Source organism: Lontra canadensis, unplaced genomic scaffold (genome assembly GCF_010015895.1).
Source record: "Lontra canadensis isolate GAN:19392208 unplaced genomic scaffold, GSC_riverotter_1.0 scaffold78, whole genome shotgun sequence".
Lineage (NCBI taxonomy): Eukaryota > Metazoa > Chordata > Mammalia > Carnivora > Mustelidae > Lontra > Lontra canadensis.
Window position 1 is genome coordinate 685,513 of NW_022631072.1, and position 23,889 is coordinate 709,401.

A 23,889-nucleotide genomic window follows, 5' to 3' on the forward strand; every position below is an offset into this window, starting at 1 on the left:
CAGTCAGAATGGCTAAAATTAACAAGTCAGGAAGTGACAGATGCTGGCGAGGATGCGGAGAAAGGGGAACCCTCCTACACTGTTGGTGGGAATGCAATCTGGTGCAACCACTCTGGAAAACAGCATGGAGGTTCCTCAAAAAGTTGAAAATAGAGCTACCCTATGACCCAGCCATTGCACTACTGGTTATTTACCCTAAAGATACAAATGTAGTGATCCCCAGGGAACACATGCACCCAAATGTTTATAGCAGCAATGTCCGTAATAGCCAAACTATGGAAAGAACCTTGATGTCCACCAACAGATGAATGGATAAAGAAAAGTGGCATATATATATATATATATATATATATATATATATATATATATATTCTCCATCAAAAATGAAATCTTGCCATTTGCAACGACATGGATAGAACTAGAGGGTATTATGCTGATCGAAATAAGTCAATCAGAGAAAGACAAATATCAAATGACCTACCTGATATGAGGAATTTGAGAGTAAGAGTGGGGGGTTTGGGGGATAGGTAAGGAAGAAATGAAACAAGGTGGGATCGGGAGGGAGACAAACCATAAGAGACTCTTAATCTCAGGAAACAAACTGAGGGTTGCCAGGGGGAGGGGAGCATGGGAGGGTGGTTGAATTATGGACATTGGGGAGGGTATGTGATATGATGAGTGCTATGATATGTGTAAGTATGATGATTCACAAACCTTGTACCCCTGGGGTAAATAATACATTATATGTTAATAAAAATAATTTTAAAAATACAGAATATTTCTCAGCCATAAAAAAATAAAATAAAATCTTGCCATTGCAACAACATGGATGGACCTAGAGGGTATAATGCTAAGTGAAATATATCAGTCAGAGAAAGACAAATACCATATGATTTCACTCATATGTGGAATTTAAGAAAAAAAAAAGAAAAAGAAAGAGACAAAGCAAAAAAAAAAAAAGAGAAGAGAACAAACTGATGGACTGATGGCTTGTAGGGGGAGGAGTGAGTAAAATAGATAAAGGAGATTAAGAACATACTTATCAGGATGAGCACTAAGTCATAGTTCTGTAGCTATTGAATCACTATATTGTACCCCTGAAAGTAATATAACACTGTATATTAACTATATTAGAATTAAATTTTTTAAAAAATATATTCCTGGCTCTAAAATCTACTTGATCTATTAATATAGCCACTCCAGATTTATTTTAGTTAATGTTATCATAATATACAATTTCCATCCAGGTTAAAATTACTTTTAACCTGGATATTTGTATTTCTAGCAGATTTCTTATATATAGCATACACTTGGATCTTGCTTTTTTATCTAGTCTGAAAATTTCTACCTTTTAATTGAACTGTTTATACCATTACATTTCATGTAATTACTGATATGGTGGGATTTAAATTCACCATCTTGCTATTTTCTATTTTCTCCATCTGTTTTATGTCCATTTTTTCTGCTTTCCCTACATTATTTTGGGATTGAATTTTTTTTTATGATTCCTTTCCATTTCCACTATTAGTTTATTAACTATATCTTTTTTAAGTTATTGCTCCAGAGTTTATATGATGTATGTCTTTAAATTAACACAGTTTATTTATTTAAAAAAAAGATTTTATTTATTTATTTGAGAGAGAATGAGAGAGAGAGAGCATGGGAAGAGGGAGGGTCAGAGGGAGAAGCAGACTTCCTGCCAAACAGGGAGCCTGATGAGGGACTCAATCTCAGGACTCCAGGATCATGACCTGAGCTGAAGGCAGTTGCTTAACCAACTGAGCCACCTAGGTGCCCAACTTAACAGAGTTTATATTAAGATTTATATATAACATAGGAATATAGCATATATATATGTGTGTATATATGTATATATATACACACATATATATATATGTATCCAGATTCTATACATAGCATCAGAATCTTACATTAATAATTAAATGCATTAATGAATCAATTAATGAAATCTAATTGATTTTATGACATTTGTCTTCTAGTCAATGCTGAAAAAAAAGCATCCTTCTAAGGAAGGATCCTTTTCTTTGCCTCTGGAATCGAGGAAAACAAAGACCATGAAAAGGGCAAAGCCTGTGGGTGCTCACTCCTCTGGAGGCTCTGGTCTCCCCTCTGGCCTCACTGACCTTGGATGCAGTCACACATTTCTCAGAACAATTCCTTCACCTCTTTCTCACAAGTGTCACTGCTGTACAGACATAAAACCATCTTTATGAGGTGAGTGGAAAGAAATACAATTAAATCCTTTATTGTGAGGCACAACCATATGGCTTGTGTTTAAAGAAACTCAGCATCTTTCCTTGTGAAAAAGGAGCTCTAGGAAGAGCTTAATCTCTCTCCCAGAGGGATTCTTTTCCCTAGGAGGATAAGGAAGGCATCAGACTTATGCAGATGCAAGGGAAGGGAAAGAAGCTCATTCTGTCAGGAGAGGCCCCCCCTCTCCCAAGGCCCTTTCCCTGACTTCATTGCCAACCTTCCCCTGCCTCCACCCCTCTCCTCCTGCATAAGTCCCCACCCTCCTCTGCTTCCTCTCTCCGCTCTCCTCCAGCTCCCAGCCAGCCTGCCATGTGGGAGAGGGTCTTGGATACTCCTCACCTAGCCTCTACCTACCCTGAGCAAAGCCAAAACCTGAAGCCATGAAGGTTAGGACAAAAGGAATGAATACAGGTTAGTACATATTTAACCTTCTTCAACAATGTATTTCACTCATCCAAATCCCAAACTGTGGTTGGTGGGAAGAATTGAGACACGATAAGATAACACGGAAACTTTTAAGATCGCAGTTTAATGGACTTACAGAGAGAATGAGCAAATCTCTTACTCAGAAATTAAATCCACTCAGTGGCTATTAAATCATCCAAGCACCCACATTACCATCTGGCACCATGCCTCTTTCTTTTATCATGGGATAGTATAGATGCTATAAAACAATCAACAGCCTTTTCTAGAAGGTTTTGCTTAACATTTATTGTTACCCTAGCTTATTTGCCATGCCTGGACCTCAGCCCACAGTCTATTAGAGAATCAAAGGCCAGGCAAGAAAGGAAACGACTCTTCATGAGTCCATTCCTTCACGTGCCAACAGCTTTATCCTTTGATTCTTGGTGAGATTACCATAAGGTTACCACAAAAAGTCAAGGCAGCTGTTGAAAAACTTCAAGGCAGTAAAATCATAGGTTTGTTTATTTGTTCCTGAAAGGGTCAGACCACCTAAATCACTTAACTGCAAAGTACTCATTAGAGTTCTTTTTTTTTCCTTCTCAAATACAAAGCAGCCAATGATGAGTCTTAGGGAGATAAGCATTAGGGATAGGAGGAACTCATGACTTGAAGCTTTTTCCAGACTGAGCACAAATGTCATCTCTTCTACACCGTGATCTCTACTACACCTTTGTTTTATGAAATAGGTTCATGATAGGGCATAGCCTGATCTCCACAGAGTGGGGGAAACAAATTCCACAAAATGGACATGACATTTGGTGGATTTCTCCGTCTCTGGCTATTTTTCTCCTGCATGAGTTCTTCAGAAATCTGCATGGCAGCCCTTAAAAGGCAAGAATAATGTCTCACCCAACAATCTCCCTCCACCCCTTACCATTTTCTATATTTTAAATAATAAATGACTTCAGAGTGAACGAGTGTGTTTGGGACTTAAATTTACACCCATCCAAATAGGTTATGCTGAGTCTCTCTTCTAAAAACCTGCTATGCCCCCTACGAAGAAAGACAGACTTCTGATCCTTAAAGGGAAAAGGTAGGATGGCTGTTCTGACCAGCTATATTTCAACACTGCATTTCAACACTGCAGGTCTCAGTGTCTCCATATATTGTGTGAAAAGATGGAACTAGCGGATGTCTTAAATGTTCTTCTGCTCTTTCATTCTGAAGATAAACAGAACACTACAACATCTTCTACAAGGTCAATAGGAAAACATTCCCTCCATGAAAATTTTAGCAAGATCGAGACAGACTATCTTGTTAGCTAAGCCACTGTCATCTTTTAGTCTCTGGTTTCAAAAACCACCCCCCAGAAACCTAAATTTACCATATTTTTTGTAGCACTCTAGTTTTAGGAGAAATAGGAAATACATTTAGGGATGGGCACACCTTCCCTTCAGACTTTTACTGTACTCAATCTGCATACATATTCTAGTCCCAACAGAGAAAACGGGTTGAAAACTATGGTCCTAGAGCATGGAGAATACCTCAGCTATCAAGGGAAGAGTTAAGATTTTGTGAAGTTTATTTCACACTATGTTTAAATTAAGAAGGTCCACATTAGGGGCACCTGGCAGGCTTATTTGGTAGAGCTTGGCAGGCTTGATCTTGTGGTCATGAGTTTGAGCCCCACATTGGATATAGAGATTACTAAAACATAAATAAATTTTTAAAAAGGAAGGATTATGATCATGTTTTTTTTAAGATTTTATTAATTTATTTATTTGAGAGAAAAAAAGAGTGAGAGAGAGCATGAGAGGGTAGAAGTTCAGAGGGAGAAGCAGACTCCCCATGGAGCTGGGAGCCCCATGCGGGACTCGATCCTGAGACACCGGGATCATGATGACCTAAGCCGAAGGCAGTAGCTTAGCCAACTGAGCCACCCAGGCACCCAAGATTATGATCATGTTAATCTGAAATGACAATAGGGTTTTTTCAATTTCCAAATATGTATATTACCGTATTAAATCAGGGTTGGCCTATAAATTCTAGAGAGTGCCCTCTTGTAGCAAATAAAAAAAAAATGCAGTCGCTGAATGGCTGCAGTTTTGTCCCAAGATTGCACCTCCTGGTCAAAAAGGAGCTGCCATTCATTGAACACTTACTACATTTCAAGGACTGGCCCAGATATTTTATATGGTAATAAGATAAAGGTTTTAATAAAGCCAATTTTCAACGTCATGGAGAGAACTGGAAGACTTTTATTTCACTGAGCCCAAGCTATACCTTAAGATTTATGTCACTGAGAATATCTCGCCGTCTGTGTATTCCTAAACGTTACGGGTAGCATCTGGCCTTAGCACATTCTCCAGCACCTTGCTGCACCTGCTTCCACTTCTGAGCTATGGTTGAGAAATCATATAAGTTATATTTCTCTTTTGTTTTCAACTCAGAGCTCCTAATTTCAAGTTGACAAAATGAAGACAGAGAGCAAAAAAGAAGCAATACTTTTAAAGAAAGAAAGAAAGAGAGGAAGGGAGGGAGAGAGGTAGGGAGGGCGAGGAAGGAAGAAAGAGAGGCAAACAATAACAACAACAGGGCACCTGGGTGGCTCAGTGGTTTAAGCCTCTGCCTTTGGCTCAGGTCATGATCTCGGGGTTCTGAGATTGAGATGAGGCCTGTGTCGGGCTCTCTATGCAGCGGGGAGCCTGCTTCCCACTGCCCTTCTCTCTGCCTGCCTCTCTGCCTAATTGTGGTCTCTCTCTCTCTGTCAAATAAATAAATAAAATCTTTTAAAAAATTCTTAAAAAAAAAAAAATAACAACAACGAAAAACCCACAGCTCAACACCTTATAAAAATCTTCATGAGCCCAGGAATTTTTCAATTCAAACAAAATTACTTAGCATCCATGATTTGAGAGGCATTTAATAAAAAGAAAACAGAAAACATTTACATGACTACAATTTGTATTTTTCAGTAACATACATCATCCTCAGACCTTTCAAACGTCTTGTTTCTTGTACAGTGAATTTCTGTACTTAGTACCTCACCTGATCAAATTGGTGTTCCTTTCCCAAAAGGGCTTGCTAAACATTTCCGACGCTTGCCACACACCTAGATCCGAGAGGACAAATAGTTTCCTACATTCTGATTCTGAGTCTTCAGCCCCTCCCTCAGAGAGCCCAGCATCTGAGCACCCACTCTAGGGTGACCCGTCCACCAAGGTTGCAAATTCTAATACATACTAGCTGATCAGTCCACATTCTTAGGGGGTTCCATGGGACCACAGCCTCCAATGCTTTAAGGGAAACTGGAATGCAGAGATCTAACTTTGAAATTTTGGAAACTTCCAAGGTTTAAAAAAAAAAAACACAGAGAAAGTCAAACTGTGTGTGAATCCTTGTCTGAGCCAAACAAAAGATGTTTTCTGCCCTGCCTGTGCCCTCAGTGACTTGGAGGACCCAAGTTCAGGCTGCCGCTAGGAAATGCATTTCTCAGCAGATCCCAAAGACTGCCGTGAAGAAATTGCAGGAAAGTTGCCAAGCACTTCTGGAATGCTTCCATGTCACTGCAAACGTCCTGTCCAGGCAAGCAACAACGTATGATCTTGCTCGGTCATTTCCCTTTTTTGACACTCTCTCATCATTTGGGTATTTCCACAGGTTTCTGAGAATATTGAAATGGGCAGTGTCTACTGTAAAAGGCTTTTTCACTCTCTCACTAGCCAACCAGAGTCATGTCTCTCCCTCTGTGGTCAAGAAAACCTGACATTCAACAAACCTACACCAGTTTTCTGAGATATCTCTGACAGGAATCTGGGAAACTTCAGGAGGACAAAGGTGCGAGACCACGCACAAATTTGAAATGGGGTCAATGCCTCCTCACACCTTTGGCCATATGAAGAGAGGGCTCCTCTATTAAAAGCTCACATCATCACTTCACATCTTTCATAATTAACTGAGGGAGAGGAAAGTATGACTGGGTTTTCATTTGGGAGATTGGCTCGGGGTCCATGCAGCTCCAGAATTTCAATATTGCTCATTTGTATGGGTGTAAAATGTGTACCTTTAATAAATTCTACAAGCACTGCCCTCAAATGAAAACTTTCCTGGCTACAGGGCTGTCTTAAATTGACAGAGAGCCACACATACTTAGATCACCCAAAGAAGGAAAGACATGGGGAAGTTTCGCACTTTCTAGGAGGACTGGATAAAGAGCAGGTAGATGTCTCCGTGCAGAGAAGAGCCTTGTCAAAGCTTCAACAGGAGATCAGGAGAGAGACCCTGGGAAGACACACAGAGAAACACAGAGTAGCCACCCCACAGAATCCCCAGGCCAGCTGTCAGAACACAAGAGGCCTCCTGGTTTATATACACACTGGAACTTTCAAAGTTAAAGCTCAGCAGCTTGATGGTGTTCAACAGTCATGTGGGAGCTTTTAGTTTCTTTTTTATCTGGTTTCTTTAGAAGATAAATGGAATGAGGGCCTTCCGAGATTTGGGATAGTCCTCAAACATCTTGAGGTAGAACCTAAAAGACAAGAAAGAAACAATTATAATAAGCAATGGTCAACCATTGAGGTTTGCTGGGTCTGAGATCCTTGTTCCAAACCAACCTACAGTTACTCAGGGCCTGACTCTTGCAGATGACCATTTGTCCATTTCCCTTCTCCCTCCTGCATCTCCTCCCATAAATGTTGAAACTTCTTGGGTTGGGAAATAAAAGTAACTGCCAGAGGACAGTGGTGATGATTGCGCAACATTATGGATGTACCTGATGCCACTAAATGGACCACTGAAAATAGCCAAAATGGTAAATTTTATGTTATGTGTATTTTACTACAATAAAAAAAGGGAAAAGCCAGAAGGAACTACTCAGTGGATTCAGTTGGGAAATAAGGAACCAGAGCCCCCAAAGATCATGGGCAAGATTAATCCTAGAGAACTGGCAATTTCCCAGGAAAATATCCCCTCGCAAAGCCTTGGAAATGCCAAGAAAATGTTACCTCGTATTCTGGGTTGAATTGTGTCCCCCCAGAATATATGCTTGAAGTCTTAACCTGGAAGACTTACCTGGAAATAAGGTCATGACAGATACGATTTAGTAGGTAAAACAAGGGCATACTAAAATAGGAAAGGCCCTTAATCCAGTATGACTGAAGGAAACAAGAGACACCAATACAGAGACAGAAAGGGGAGGAGGCTATGTGGACATGGAGGCAGAGAATGGGGATGGAGCTGTAGACCATGGAATCTCAGATTGGGGTCCAACCAAAAGCCAAGAAGAGGCAATGAAAGATCCTTGCCTAGAACCTTCAGAGAGAACATGGCCCTGCAAACACTTGGATTTCAGGCTTCTGCCTCCAGAACTTGAGAGAATAAATTTCTACTGTTTTAAGCCACTCGGTTTGCAGTCATCTGCTTTGGCAGGCCTGGAAGATTAATACACATTGTGAAATGGCTTTCTCCTTGAGTGACCAGGCTGTCCTAGCTAGTTGAAGCTGATGATTCTCCAGTGATAATCATGATGATGCACTCTGTTAAGGTACCTTGATGTGAACCGGGGACAAACAGTAATAATATGTGACAAGAGGTGGCTTGTTTCTCGTGCTATGCTCAGAAAGGGCTAAGGAGTTTCTTCTCGCAAAGGCCAGTTAGCCCTAAAGGAAAGGTGCCTGGCCTTCCTTCTGGAGCTGTCTCATCTCACAGGACAGGGCCCTTGTTTGGATTTTGCTGTTGCACCAGCTGGAAACCTCTGGTGGAACTGTTGTCCCTCCCCTGACTGACCTCACCTGAGACCACTGCCCAGAACCCCTACAACTGCGGGATGATGGCACTCTGCCCTCTTCCCCTCTGCTTCTGGTGGGCAACAGATTCTGCCTCAAGGGAGAATGTGGACGGTCTGACAGGCTGGAGACACTCTTTCTAAGGACAGCTACTGTTTGATTCACTTCCAACACATCTGCATAAAGTCCACTCTGAGGAAAAGATTCTTGGTTTAACCTTCAAAACTACAAAATTAGCCTGACTAAAACACCCATGCAGGAGCTTAAAGGGTCCCCTAGGTCCTGGTTCCAAGGCTGCTCCTCCTTGAGCTATCCCTCCCTCTCTCTGTCTCTCTAGCCGCAAATGCCATTTGGGATGTGAATGCCAGAAAGGATCTGAAGTTCAGGTGTGAAGCCTGATAACAGCTTAGTACATTTTTCTTCCCCTTGCAGTGATGCTTTTAGTTAATGCCTTTGTCCCCAGCCCATCCCAGGTACAGGGTCTGGCGGGGAGGTAGAAGTTAGTAAGGCATTAGCCTAGACCTATAGAGAAAGGGTTCTAAGCCCCTACAATTCCTGGCATTCTCCAGATGAGGGGACAGTCCTGAAATTACACTACATAAGCTTTCACTTATCGTAACTTCCCAGGAAGCAGCTATGACCTTGGCTGGATTTATGGAGGGTGGGTGTTGCGGATAAAGGGGAGTGCCAGAGTAAGCACTGGTGTTACACAGATTCTGGGAGAGATTAATCCTGGCGTTTGCAGGGCTCTGTGATTACCTGAACTATTAGCACCAAAGCCAGAATTAAACATAGGAGCCACACTAGACCAGGGGCTAGACTTTCCCCTGGTGGTACTATATAGTGGCTGGACCTCAGGATTATCTGTGAAGCTGTGGGCTGTGTTGCCCATGGGACGCACTTTGAGAAATGTGGCAGAGGTCACTTGAACTGAAGCATGGAAATGGGAGATACTTCATGGACCTCTCAACCCTTACTTAAAGCCCATTGCCGATGACCCTGCTAGGAATGCACAGAGCCCGGGTCAACTAACTCATACTTTCCTTGCCAGGAAACCTTCCATAAGGTAGCAGGTGGCTTCCCAAGTCACCGAGGATATGCCTCTCCCTACACGGGTTTCGTTTTACTCATTTAAAAAAAAAAAAAAAAGTGTTTACGGTACTGTCACCCAGCTGAAATCCAAACTCAGTGAAAGCCCGGAAAATCAGAGTTTACCAATCCGGACTTGACTGATCAAGAAATTTACCTGTGATGGTGAAAAGCTCGAAGCCCGAGGAAACAAAATGAGAAAAACGCAAATCCAAGTGCTGGGAGGGACCAACTGGCCAGGGCATAGCCGATCCATTCAGTGATCTCACCGAGGAAATTGGCTCCAGAAACATACATAAACAAGCCACCTGCACGCACAGAATGAAAAGTCCATCATCAGAACTGGCCACATTCAAACCCCACTGCTTTGTTCCAGAACACATAAAGGCAGTTATGACAAATGTGGGGCTGGAGACTTCCTTATGGTCATCGCAGTCTGGTGCAATCCTCTTGGAGAGAAGGGTAAACACAGTGACAATAGCCTGTTGCCCTCAGAACTTCCTCGAATCGTGTCGCCAACTGTTTGATGGGCTCCAGCCAATCTCTAGCGACTGCTGCACCCCCTGGCTCAGGGCTGGACAATGATGAAGAGCAGGAGGTCTGGTTTTTGTTTTGTCCCATTAAATAATGTTTCCAAGCCACCTTTCCCCCCTCACTTTTCCCCTGGACACCTGCACAGCGTATTTCACGTGGGCACTCAGACAAAATGAACAACATGTTATGTGACAATCTGAGCTGATTCCAGAAGTAATGAGAGTTTCCCATGGCATTTGCACATCCCCACCCACAAGGGAGTGTATGTACACTGTTTAAATTGAAAGAAGTGAGTGAGAGCTGCAGGGGTTTTGCCCCCCACGGGGGGCTGGTGAGGTCTGCTTCTGCTGATGTTCAAGGTTTACTTTTCTATCGAACCATATATGTCTGACATCAGACCTGTAAATAGAAATCAATACATTTCCAATGATAGTAAATATATCCACTTTCTGCCCCACAGTAAACTAAAACTGATTTTTCTTTCCATACTTATATAAAGAATATTTTGTTTTTAAATCATTCTGTAACATACCTTAATAGTTAGAAACGAACTTTGACAATCTACCTTTTAAGAGAATTCTGTGCTTTTCTCTGGCTAGTTTTTGAGTGAATATTTAAAATCCCAAAGCTCCTTCAAGTTGTCTTCCTTAAAGATGACACTGCGTGAACAATTCCAGACCGGTGATTTCCCAGACCCTGGGAGAAACCACTGACGTCGTACAGAGGGTCTATAAATTGCAAATGGGATATCTAAATATATGGCTCCATTTTTGTTTGATATAGACACCGTGGGGATGTCAGCAATGCTTAAATTCATTTAAATGTGTTACTGAATCCATGGTAGCTCTGTCATTACTTTATTAATAAATGAATATCAATACCACATTGTAATTTAGGAAAAATTTTAAAGTAAATAAGAGGTTCCTTTTACAGCAAAAAGGGTGGGAGCTATCAACCGACACAAATAGCACCTAAAATAGCGACAGATTACTTGGACTAATCACTCTCACCTGCTTACGTTTGTCAACTTACACCCTGGTTTCTTGGAAACAGTTGAGATTTCAAATATTCTGTGACTTCATATCTGAGAATGCATTTGTACTTGCAAGACTTCCCATCTTAATTTTTGATTAAGTAATTTTGGCTCATCATGCCACTAAGAAAATACAAGAGGCAGGAAGTATATACAGTACAGTACTACCCCTGACTACTGACTAGATTAAGTCTGGGTCAGCTGGAGAAGACAAGTCATATACAATTCAGCTTTATTGGCTGACTCATGAAGGACCAACACTGTGTGTACATATGATGCTTAAATTTCTGTGCTAACCTGACTGGGCTACAGTATGCCTAGATATTTGATTAAACATTATTTCAGTGCATAAACAATGAATTCTGGAACACTGAAAATAAATTAAAAATAAATAAATATTTTAAAAATATATATTTAAAAAAATTATTTCGGGTTATGTCTGTGAGGTTGTTCCTGGATGAGATTAACATTTGAATCTACACACTGACTAAAGCAGATTGCCCTCCCCAATGTGGATGGACCTTATTCAACCCACTGAAGGCCTGAATAGAACAAAAAGGCCAAGTAAGGGAGAATTCACTCTCTCTGCCTGACCGTTTTTAGGCTAGGTCATCAGTCTTCTCCCGTGCACGGACTAGAACTCACACCATCTACTCTCCTGGGTCTCCAACTTGCAGGTAACAGATCATGGGATTTCCCAGCTTCCATAATCATGCGAGCCAGTTCCTCAGAATAAATCTCTTTATGTATCTATCACTGTATCTTTATCTATATCCTGTTGGCTCTGCTTCTCTGGAGAAGCCTAATACGGTACATAGTTATCTTACCTACTGTGATGAGGTGGCAGCCTATTCCCCCCTTATCCCAAGCTTCGCTGTCCCCCACCCTCAAGGTATTATGACATTGCACCTTCCCAAGGGTGCCCCTACCTGAACTTCCAGGTTTAGATCCAAAAACGCCAAAGTGCTGTGGGGTAGAAGGGGATGTAAAGGAGAATGCAGAGGCAAATTGGGATATATTGTGTCATTTGGGCCCTCACTGCCCCCTCTATAGTTGCTGCTCATAGCACATTCCCTGGGACAGGCTCTCAAGGCAGAGTGGAAATCTGGAGGGTAGGGGAGGTGTTACCTTGTGGAATCCTATAGATGACTTCTCCGGGCTTCCTGAGCTGGCGCAATATATAGTCACTATGAATGTTGACTCCCATTCCCAAAATAAATAAGAAGACACCTTAGCAAAGAAGACAGAGGGAAGAAGTTACAAATGTATCCTGGTGGGATGCCTGGGTAGCTCAGTCAAGTTAGGTGTCTGCCTTTGGCTCAGGTCATGATCTCAGGGTCCTGGGATTGAGCCTGCACTGGGCTTCCTGCTCAGCGGGGAGCCTGCTTCTCCCTCTCTCTCTGCAGCTCCCCCTCCTTGTGCTCTTGCTGTCACACACTTTCTCTCTCAAATAAATATAATTTTTAATTTTATTTTATATAAATTGTATTTATATATAAATTATATGAATTTATATGTAAATTATATAAAATTTATTATATGTAAATTGTATATATTATTTATTTTATTACATATAATTTATTTTAAAAAATAAATTTTTAAATGTATCCTGGTTTTGGTGTTTTTCTCACAAGCTACATTTGTTTTGTTTGGTTTAATAAAGGAGAAGGGCATTCAATTTCAAATTCTAAGAATGCTCCAAAGATATTGCAAAGGGTGGCCAATTAGCCATTGTTCCAAGTTTGTGTGGCGAGGCCATATTTTCATAGATCAAAAGACTGACAGTATACACTGACATGAGATGGAACAATGTGGGAGATGAGAGAAAGGGAAGAACACCATTGTCCAATACTTGAATGACTGAATGAATGAATGAACAATAGCAAACTTTTGGCTCATTCCCAAATAATTAAATTGTGGTTGGCAAACTAAACCACTAATTCCAAACCCTCCTCCTTTGCCTTCCCCCACTACAGAGGCTTGAAGTGTGAAAGCAGTCACGTGACCTATTTCTGCCATAGGATACAAAGAGAAATTTCCTTGGAAATTTTTACTTTCCTGATAAAAGGGAAGATGGGACCAGTGCCTCTACTGCCTCCCTCCTCTTTCATCACCAGATGTGATGCCTTGAGCTATAGCAACTGTCTTGCAATCATGAGGTGAAGACAATGGGGACCAGAGGTAAACATGTTAAGAACAGCGGAATAGAAAGTATAGAAAGTTCCAGGAATCTTAATGATATCTGTAAACAGCTAAAGGAACGCAGAAGCCACCTACCTTTGGACATTCTTGTTATGTAAAAAATAGACACCCTTAATTATTTAAGTCACATGCACTAGTTTCCTGTGACTCACTGCTGAGATTCCCATGGAACTTAACATAAGTCAGACTGGGGAGCAAGCTAGACTGCCAAGCACCTAGCAAACTGGTTTCAACCACTGTCAGGTCACACCCACAGTCTTGTTGCCCATTCATGAGCTCAGAAAGAAGCCCTGGTCTGAGGTGAGGAGAGCCAGGATCAGGGATGTGAGGTCTTGCACCCCAGTGGATGCCATGACAACCCAGAAACACTCACTGTTCCACATAGATGCCCAACTTTACCTCTCAACAATGTGTATTTGTGCTATCAAAATACAAGAGGCAAAAAGCAAGAACACTTTAATTAAAAACAGATCTACTCTCACCTCCTTTGCTATGACAGGAAACAATGATTTGCAGTCTTGTCTAGTCAAAAGATCATTGGCCATTGCATGGTGACGGGTGGTGACTGCACTGATCTTGGTGAGCACTGAAGAATGCATAGAATTGCGTAATTACTACGTTATGCATCTGAAAGGACTATAACATTGTATGTCAACTATACTTCAATAATAATTTAATTATTGGCCTAGAAGAAAGGGAAACTGGGGAGAGACACCAATGGCAGGAGGTTGAAAGAAGGAGGGGAGATAGCATGCACAGTAGCAGACAAGGCAGAAACCCTAGACTGTGTCTATGTGTCCTTGGGTAAGCCACTGACCCTCTCTCAGCCTCCGTTTTCTCATCTGTAAAATGTAAATTTGAATAATATCTATTTCACAAGTGCCGTACAAGTTTCCCTCATTTGTTCACTCATTCACTCATTTATTCATTCAACTAATATCAATTGAGAGCTTCCAATACAAAGAGTTGTCCTAAACACCAAGGATACAGTCATGAGAAAACAGTCAAGGTGTCTGTTTTCATAAAGCTTATATTTTAGCATAAGAAGACAGAAATGAATTCAAATAATTAAAACATTTTAAATCACATAATGTCACTGCAAAGCAGAAAATCATAGGATCATGAGATAGAAAGTGAACTTGGGGTGGAGGGAAGGTATCTCCAACTTAGATGAGGCGAATGGGGAAAACTTTTCTGAAAATTGGGCATTTTGTCCTGTGATTGGAATAATAAGAATGCACAGATCTGAGGGAGAGCAATCTGGCATAGGAATTAGCAGGTGCAAAGGCCCTGAGGCTATTATAGTTTCATTATGTCTAAAAAACAGAAGGAAGGCTGGTGCAGTTGAAACTTTAAGATAGAGGGAAAGTGGGAAAATGTGGACAGAATGCTAACTAAAAAAACATACACTAAGCATTACAGGCTTTGGTGAGGAGTTTGGATTGTTACGTACGAGATAAAGCCACTGGCAGGTTTGAAGCAAGGACAAAATAGGAAGTGACTCCCATTTGTTATTGCTACAAAAGAAGTAAATATGTTATGTGGGATACTAAATGTGAATGAGCAAAAATAAGAAAACCCAGACACCTTATTCCCACCACCCAGAAATTATAACCATTAAACACCTTAATGTATATCCTTCCAGATTTTCATCTTACATAATATCTAGGTCATATTTCAGTTTCCCCAGATAGCCCCAAAATGCTTCTTATAGGTGGTTTGTGAAAACCAAAGTCCAGTATAGGACCATCCTGGTATCTAGACATTATGTCCTTTAAGGCCATTTTAATCTTGCCAAGACCCATACTCTTAGGAAAAAAAAAAAAAAAAAAGATTTTTTTTATTTACTTTAAAGAGAGAGAGGTGCACATACACACACAGGTGGAGGGCAGAGGGAAAGAATGTTCAAGCAGACTCCCCGATGAGTGCAGAGCCCAACTCTGGGCTCGATCTCATGGATCATGGGATCATGACCTAAGCCAAAACCAAGAGTCAGATGCTCAACCGACTAAGTTGCCCAGGTGCCCTAACCCTTATCTTTTTAAAAAATTTTTCAGGACACTGGCTTCTTAAAAAGACACCAGACAGGACACTGGCTTCTTAAAAAGACACCAGACAGTTGTACCTCAGAATACATCCCTTTCTAGATAAGACTGGCTCACTTCTTGATGGTGGCATTCAACTTACTTCTTCAGTCTCCTTATTTCTTGTAAACTGACATAAACCATTTTCCAGTTATATTACCAGCTCAACATATAATTAGGTTCATTTATTGTTTTTTTTTCTCCATTTTAGGAAACTTTCTTCCAGTTAGATTTTTTTTTTTTTTAGTTTTATTTATTTAAGTAATCTCTACACCACACCCAGGGCTCAAACTTTGACCCCAAGATCAACAGTCACTCGCTCCACCAACTGAGCCAGCCAGGGTCCCCCATTTAGATATTTTTAAACTAAATTATTAAGTTTCATAATTCAAAGGACAAAACCTTATTAAAAGAAAAGCTCTACATGCCATCCCAATCTCTTTCCCCCAGACCCTCCATGCCACCTTTTTAAAATTAGGTTTTTTTCAATCGAATATTCCTTTTTCCAGTTTCACACACACACATTTTCCTTCCATCATTTTTACATGAAAAGTAGCATACTGGATATACAATGGTCACACTTTATTTTATTTAACCACATATTCTGGAGACGTCTGGTGGGAGCACACAGAGGTCCTCCTTGTTTTTGTTGTGTTGTGTTTCGTTTGTTTGTTTCTGTGACTCTGAACACTCCATTGTGTGCATGTGTCAACCCTCTAGTCGGCTGTGTTTTCAAAGGTTCCGTCTGACGGCTGTGTGCACAAGGGTCTACTACTGAAGGCCAGGCCCCATGGCAGCAAGAAACTTGGTTGGAAGGTCCCCAGTGCGGTCCCAGCAAGAGGTCATCACAGCTCAGACTAGGATGAAGTCGGAGCAGTGAGGGAGGAAGGGAACCTTGTGGGTACATCTTATGGAGCTAAACGCAGCCTGACTAAGCTGACTGATAGAATTTGATGTGTGATGTAAAGAGAGGGATTAAGGGTAATCCCTGCATTGGGGTTTAAGGCAAAACAATACACAAACAATTGAACCTTCTAGACTTGAGTTCCTCTTGCAGATAATGAAAAAAACCTCAACAGTGTTTTCTACTATTTTAGATAAAATGGTCAGGAAAAGTCCCTTTGAAGAGGTACAAACTCTTAGACACATAAATAAAGTCAGGGACCAACCTCCACCAGTGTATGTGGAGAGAATATTCCACATAGAGGGAATGGTCTGTATAAGAGCTCTGGGGCAGGACCAGCTTGACCATTTCAGGCCCCAGCAGGAAGACCACAGAGGCTACATACAGCACAGTAATTGGATGGAGGCAAGAAATGGGGTCAGGGAATGGGGAAAGACCAACCACATTTGGGTGTCACAGGCATAGGCAGCGATTAGGAATTTGTCTTTTATCCTAAGAGTAGTAGAAACACCCTGGAGGTGGGGAGTGACGTGTTTTTCAAAGGGTGGGGAGTGACATGTTTTTCAAAGGGCTCTCTGGCTGCTTTATAGGAAAAAGAGGCGGGTAACAGGGAGAGAAGAGGAGAATGGAATTCCATGGGGGATTACTGCAGTAGGGTGGGGGAAGATGGTGGGGATTTAGGCGGGGTGTGCGTAAGAATTGGCCAGATTTACTTACCCAGGCGAAACCTTCCGTCTGTGTACCACTCAGCTGGGTATTCAGCACAGTAAATCAGGTAGTAGCCTTGGAGAAGTCCATTTCCCGTGCAGAAGATAAACCCTCTGACAAGGAACGCAACTGGGAAAGGCCTCCCTCTAGTGAGTAATGAGTAAACAAATGTCCTGAGATAGATGGAAAAGAAATGATAGGATAGTGTTAAAAAAAAAAAAAATCAGTCAATGAAATGAAACAACAATTACATCAAACCCATTTTTAAAAACCATTTTCCCTTGAACTTATGCAAAAAAAGAGCATTATTATTCCATTCTAGAGCAATCATTTATGCTATCATTTGTCTTGCTTCATTAAAGGCCATAGTAGTCACCATTTATTACCTTATTTTATTCTCAAACCAGCCTTGAAAGGTAAATTTCATCTCCCTTTGGCAGTTAATAAATTCAGTCCTATGAGCCCAGGATTGGAGCTCAGCTTTATATCAATCTACAAATGAAAACCAGATGACACTGGAAAAAGGGAGAGCCTTGCTCGCCCCTGCAGTAGTGGGATGACATTTTGATAGCTGATCATACAGCTTTCTATATGTCGCTCTGAAATGATTTAATTACTGATATTGTGGCATTTCCTAGGAAGTGGACTGCAGACTCTCTTGAGAAAAGAAAGAGATTCCTCTGCCTGTTAGGAAGCATGAACCTAAAGGAATCTAGGAAAATGTGATTAAAAATATATAAACAGCCTCAAAATAAGATTTGCCCAAGATACAATGCTAAACACTAGAAATCAGCTACATTTTCTTTATAATTTTTCTGCTTCTATGGTGCAATATAACAATCATACAGGGAAGCTCATAAACCTACGTGAATAGTTTAATGCATAACTATTAAACACTCATGTAGTCACTTAACAAATCAAGAACTAGAACATTCCCTTCACCATCAGAGGCTTCTCTATTCACCATATATTCTCTCTCTATTCGCCCAGAGGTAACCACCAACCTGATTTTTTATAATAACCACTTCTTTTTACTTCTTTACAATTTTGCCACATTTGGATGCATGCCTTAAAAAAATAGTTTATTTTGTTCATTTTTAATTCCATACAAATGGAGTGATATTCTATGATTCTTAGAGTATCCCTTAATGTCTTATTTCTTTAACTCATCATATTTCTCAGATTCAAGCATGCTTTTGTATATAAGCAATAGTTCATGTATTTTCATTGTTTTATATTACCATCAGGTATGAATATGCCACATATGTTTATCTATTTTACTTTGATGGATATTTAGGTTGGTTCCAAAGTCCTGTAACCTCTCAGAGCTATTTTCCCATTACTTAATGATTGTATATTTTATGTTTAAATTCAATACACCTGGAATTTCTTTTGTTGTAAGAAGTTAGATAAGAATCCAACATAAGGGGTGCCTGGGTGGCTCAGTGGTTTAAGCCTCTGCCTTCAGCTCAGGTCATGATCCCAGGGTCCCGGGGTTGAGCCCTGCATCAGGCTCTCTGCTCAGCAGAGAGCCTGTTTCCCCCCCACTCTCTGCCTGCCTCTCTGCTTACTTGTGATCTCTCTGTCAAATAAATAAATAAGATCTTAAAAAAAAAAGAATCCAATGTAATATTTTTCCTAATGCTAGTAAATTTACTAAACTGTCTTCTTTCACTGACATGCACTTCCATGGGTATTATGTACTAAATTATAAAAATTGGTTCTTTTTCTGGACTCTTGATTCTGTCCCATTGATCTATTTACTGTCACTACTACACTGTCTTAATAATTGTACTTTTAATATATGTCTTAATACCAGTTGGGGTAGGGGCACCTGGGTGGCTCAATCAGTTAAGCATCTGCCTTCTGCTCAGGTCATAATCCCAGGGTCCTGGGATCAAGCCCCTGCGTCAGACTCCTTGCTCCATGAGGAGCCTGCTTCTCCCTCTCCCTGCAGTCCTGCCTACTGTGCTCTCTCTCTAACTCTCTGTCAGATAAGTAAATAAATAAAATCTTAAAAAAAAAAAAAGCTAGGTGGGATTACTATTTTCAAAGTAAACTCTATTCCCAACATGGGGCTAAAACTCACAACCCCAAGATCAAGAGTTGTAGACTCTACTGACTGAACCAGCCAGGCATGGGGTGGGTGGGTGGGTGAGGCATTCTTACATTACTACTGTTTTTGAGGATTTTCAATTTATCCTTATTTATTTCTTCATGTGAACTTTAAAACCAACTTATGGAACACCCCCTCCCAAATTTTAGAAACACTCTTAAGTGTGAAAATTAATTAAGGGAGAGAAATAGCAGGAGGACCTCTGAGAGTTCACCACTCCATAAAAGCAAAGAAAAAACTGGCCAAAAAAGAAAAAGTCAGAATCAACTAATCAACTTTTTCAAAACTCAGTATCAGCCGAAGGCTTACAGCAACCTGGGGAGAATTTAAGCAAGAGAATATCTGGATGTCAGGAAGGGCAACAAACATTGTGGCCTTTTCATTTACCCTAGTCCCACTTCCCACTTTCCAGCTTGGCAAAAGCTGAAAGGTAACAGCCCACATTCCCGGGACTGGAGGGAAGCAAATGGGGCTGGATCTCTTTCAAAACCTCAGTCCCAAAGAGAAATCATCATTCAACCTATCTAGTGGTTCCCTAGAAGACTGCTCAAAAGGCTAGTCTTACTCCACCTCATTCAAATGTACCCAGTGCTAAATGTTTCTGGGCCAGGGGGATGTTTTTGAATGTTTTACCAGGACAATGGCCTGAAACAATGGATAATAGGTAGGACAAATAATAAAGTCACCAAAAGTCTTTAAAGGAAAGACAGAGGAATGAGACACCCATAAGGGGTTTTGAAAATCTCAGGTATATTTCTGGGAATCTAGACCGCCATGCACATTCATAGGACCATGCATAAGTTCAAAAACACACCTGAAAATGTCTTAAAACTCTCACCTCTGATTGACCTTGGGGTTTGCCCAAGTAGCTAATGAGGCTAAAAGCAGAACTATAAATTACGTGGGTGATTATACTGTACACAGGCCCTTGGCAAAGACCGGGAGACATTTGATCCAGGTGTTTATGTAAGGCTCTGTCCCACTGCTAACTGATCCTTGAGCTAACCAAGCAGGGACTTCAGTGACTACAACAATCAAGACTTCAGAGATGGGACGCCTGGGTGGCTCAGTCAGTTAAGCCTCTGCCTTCAGCTCAGGTCATGATCTCAGTGTTCTAGGATGGAGCCCTGCATGGAGCTCCCTGCTTAGCCGGGAGCCTGCTTCTCCCTCTGCCTCTGCCCCTCCTCCCCCTACTCATGCTCTCTCTTAGTATCCCAAATCAATAAATAAAATATTTAAAGACTTCAGTAAATGAGTTCAGAAAAGTCACTAAGTAAACAAACAACTATGACAACAGGCAGCAACAAGAACAAAACACTGAGCCACCCAGGTACCCCTAATTTCGGGACTTTATAATTCTAAATGCAAAGCCAAAACTCACTGCATCTCATCCAAAGGAGTACATAATAACCAGAGGCTCACGGCTATAATAAACGACTCTAAAGTATCAGAGTTTCCACATAACGAAAGTTCATCTCTTGCTGGTGCCCCTGTGCAATGCTGTTCAGTGCTGGTCCTCTTCACCACAATCATTCAAGACCCACACTCATCCTAAGCATCTTCCTCTTCTGGCAGGCAAACAGAGAGAGGGAGCATGGAGTGTGTACAGGTTTTCCCTGTGGCCAAGCCACAAGCTAGAAGTGGGATAGCGCTGACTTCCTCCCTCACTCCTCTGGCCACTGCCTCTGGCAACCAACCTTAAGGAAAGTGGGGAAATGTAGCCTCACTGGATTTCTCAGTGGGAAAAGGAAAAGAGAATTGGTGAAACAGAGCACAAGCAATAGGTTCTAGAAAGCCAGGAACCCTGGAGAACCAATAAAATCCTTTTGATAGAAATGACTCTGCTGCCCAATAGCTGGAAAGCTGGAAGCAGTTCAAAATAGATGTTTCAGTGAAGAAAGCAATTAAAAAAACAATGAAGAGAAAGGAAAACAGAGTAAAGCAGCCCGAGAGGTTGAAGATTAGTACCAGTGGAGGGTTGCTGGTGAGTCTCACCTTCAGATCCCACATATGCCCTGAGACTCAGTTTCCCTGATTTGGAACCACTTTGGTTTAATTCCCTCCTACACTGCTAACGACATTTTCATTCTTTTGTGTTTGTTCTGATACAGAAACTGATAAGTACTCTGTAAATATAAAGTTTTCTATCGCTGCTAAGTAAATATTCATTTGGAGAACTCTTATTGGAAAGGGTTAACTGAAATTGCAAATCCAAATTAAACCAAAGAAACAACCTTTAAAATTACACATCTTCTGTAGACCAACTCATATTTAACTAAGTCTTCCTCAAATATAAATCCTCTTGCTAAGATTATCAAGCCTATTGAAGACTTTTCACTATATGAAATTTTAGACTTCATTGTCAATCAAAGTAAATTCAAACTCTATGTTTAAATACAAGTTTCCCATGTATATATTTACTTGTTATGTGTAGTAATGACTCCCTCAACCGATGTCCCCCTTCACCCACCACTGAATTGTTAGGCTTTCCTTTATAGCAAAACTCCTTCAAATATCTGTCTACACTTGCCATCTCTTTGTCTTCTCCTCTTCTTCTTTACTCCCTCCCCTGCTGTAGAAACTGCTCTTGGCAAAACCACCAGAGATCTCCACATTTCCTTATCTAAGAGTCAATTTTCTGTTCTCTTCTTGTTTGACAAATTAATCATTCCATCCTTCTGGAAACATTTTCTTCACTCAACCTCCAGTACACCACTTTCTGTTGGTTTTTCTTCTACTTTATCAAATTTTTCCTCATTTTCCTTTGATGGTTTCTCTTTATTTCCTTGACCTCTAAATATTAGAGTGCTCCAGGGCTCAGGACTCTTTTCTTTACTTCCAGCCACTATAGAGGGGACCACATCTAGTCTCATATCTTTAACTATCATATACAGAATGAAAACTCCCAAATTTATGTCCTTGAACTCAGATTCATATAGCCAATGTTCCACTAGACATCTAGTAAACTAGATTTTAAAAGCTAGATAAAAAAGGATATCTCAAGGGACACCTGGGTGGCTCAGTCCATTAACTGGCTGCCTTCGGCTCAGGTCATGATCCTAGGGTCCTGGGATTGAGTCCTGCATTGGGTTCCTTGCTCAGTGGGGAGCCTGCTTCTCTCTCTGCCTCCTCTGCCTGCCACTCTGCATGCTTGTGCACTCTCTCTCTCTCTCTCTCTGACAAATAAGTAAATAAAATCTTTTTAAAAAAGGATATCTCAAACTTAATCATCCAAACCCAAACCACTGATCCCCCACTTTCCCCAAAATTTGCACTTCCTTAAGTCTGCCCCTTCTCAGTAAATGACAAGTTCATTCTTCCAATTGCACAGATTGAACCACTGTTGACCTCGCTCTCTCTCTTTCTCTCTCTCTCTCATACCTGACATTAAATCTATTAACAAATCCTGTCAGCTCCACAATCAAAATATTTCTAGAATCTGATGACTTCTCACCAACTCTATCAAACAGAAAGATAATAAGAAAATCTCCAAAACATGGAAACTTAACTGCGTAATTCCAAATAATTTATAGTTCAAAGATGAAGCCTCAAAGGAAATCAAAAACTATACTGAACTCATTAAAAATGAAAATTACAACATATCAAAATTTGTAGGACACAGCTAAATCAGTGCTGGGAGGGAAGTCTATAGCTCTAAATGCATACAACAGAAAATAGGAAAAATCTCAAATCTCCCACCTTAGGAATCTAGGAAAAAAGAAAAGCATAACACCAAATACTCCCAAAGGAAGCAGAAGAAAGGCAATAATAAAGACAAAGATAAAGCAAACATTGGAGGAGACAAGATGGCAGAGAAGTAAGAGGCTCTGTTTCAGCCTGTCCCCTAAAGTAAGCTGATTACCTACCAAAGAACTCTGATCACCCATGAAATCAGCCTAAGATTAGAATTATACACTTCTGGATCTCTATAGGGGCAAAAGACATCAGTGGACAGGTAAAGCAGAGTGGGAACATAGTACTCATATCAGAAGATAAACAAAAAGGGGAGGGAGACACCAGAAGTGACCCATTGGAAAGTAATACACCAATACGAGAGTGCACTGTGATTGGGGATGAGCATTAACTTGGAGTCTGCTTGAAAGCACTCAAAAAGAGCAAAAGATCTTAAGGGGAAATTGGTGGAATTGGGCGGTTAGGGACAGGGACTTAAGTCCATGGACCCAGGACTGCCACCACAGGTGAGCAATCAGAGAGCACAATGAAGAAGCCAGGTCTTGGTCCCTGAGCCACCAGTGCACCTGAGAGCGTCTGGGTGGCAGTACCCATGAGGGAGTCTGGTGTGGACGTGAGCCAGTGTTCTCTAGAACTACAGCCTTTTGCACTCTGCCCTCTAATCTAATCTAAATCCTCTAAAAGCTAGGGTAGCTGAGGCAGAAGATAGAAGTAGTGATCTGGAGGACAAACTGATAGAGAAAAAGGATCAGGAAGAAGCCTGGAACAAACAGCTTAGAAGCCATGAAAACAGATTCAGGGAAATAAATGACACCATGAAACATTCCAATGTCAGAATTATTGGAATCCCTGAGGGGGAGGAGAAAGAAAGAAAACTAGAGGATATAGTTGAATAAATTCTCCATGACAATTTTCCCAATCTGGCAAATGAAACCAGTGTTCATGTACTAGAGACAGAAAGGTCTCCCCCCAAGATCATAGAATCTAGAAAGACCTTGAGACACATGATTGTGAAAATGATGAGTCATAATTTTAGACAGAAGCTCTTGAAAGCAGCTTGAGGG

General features: G+C 40.9%; 1 protein-coding gene across 1 annotated transcript in view; it reads right to left on the reverse strand.

The window, feature by feature from the left end:
• Positions 1-7,023: 7,023 nt before the first annotated feature.
• The window catches only part of SRD5A2 (steroid 5 alpha-reductase 2), a 45,432-nt gene continuing 28,566 nt past the window's right edge, over positions 7,024-23,889 (reverse strand). The window contains exons 2-5 of the mRNA XM_032882030.1: positions 17,026-17,189; positions 12,247-12,348; positions 9,709-9,859; positions 7,024-7,207 (exon numbers count right to left, since the gene is read on the reverse strand). Of these exons, the coding sequence (XP_032737921.1) occupies positions 7,141-7,207; positions 9,709-9,859; positions 12,247-12,348; positions 17,026-17,189 (484 nt within the window). The 3' untranslated portion in view covers positions 7,024-7,140. The remainder of the gene's footprint in view (positions 7,208-9,708; positions 9,860-12,246; positions 12,349-17,025; positions 17,190-23,889) is intronic.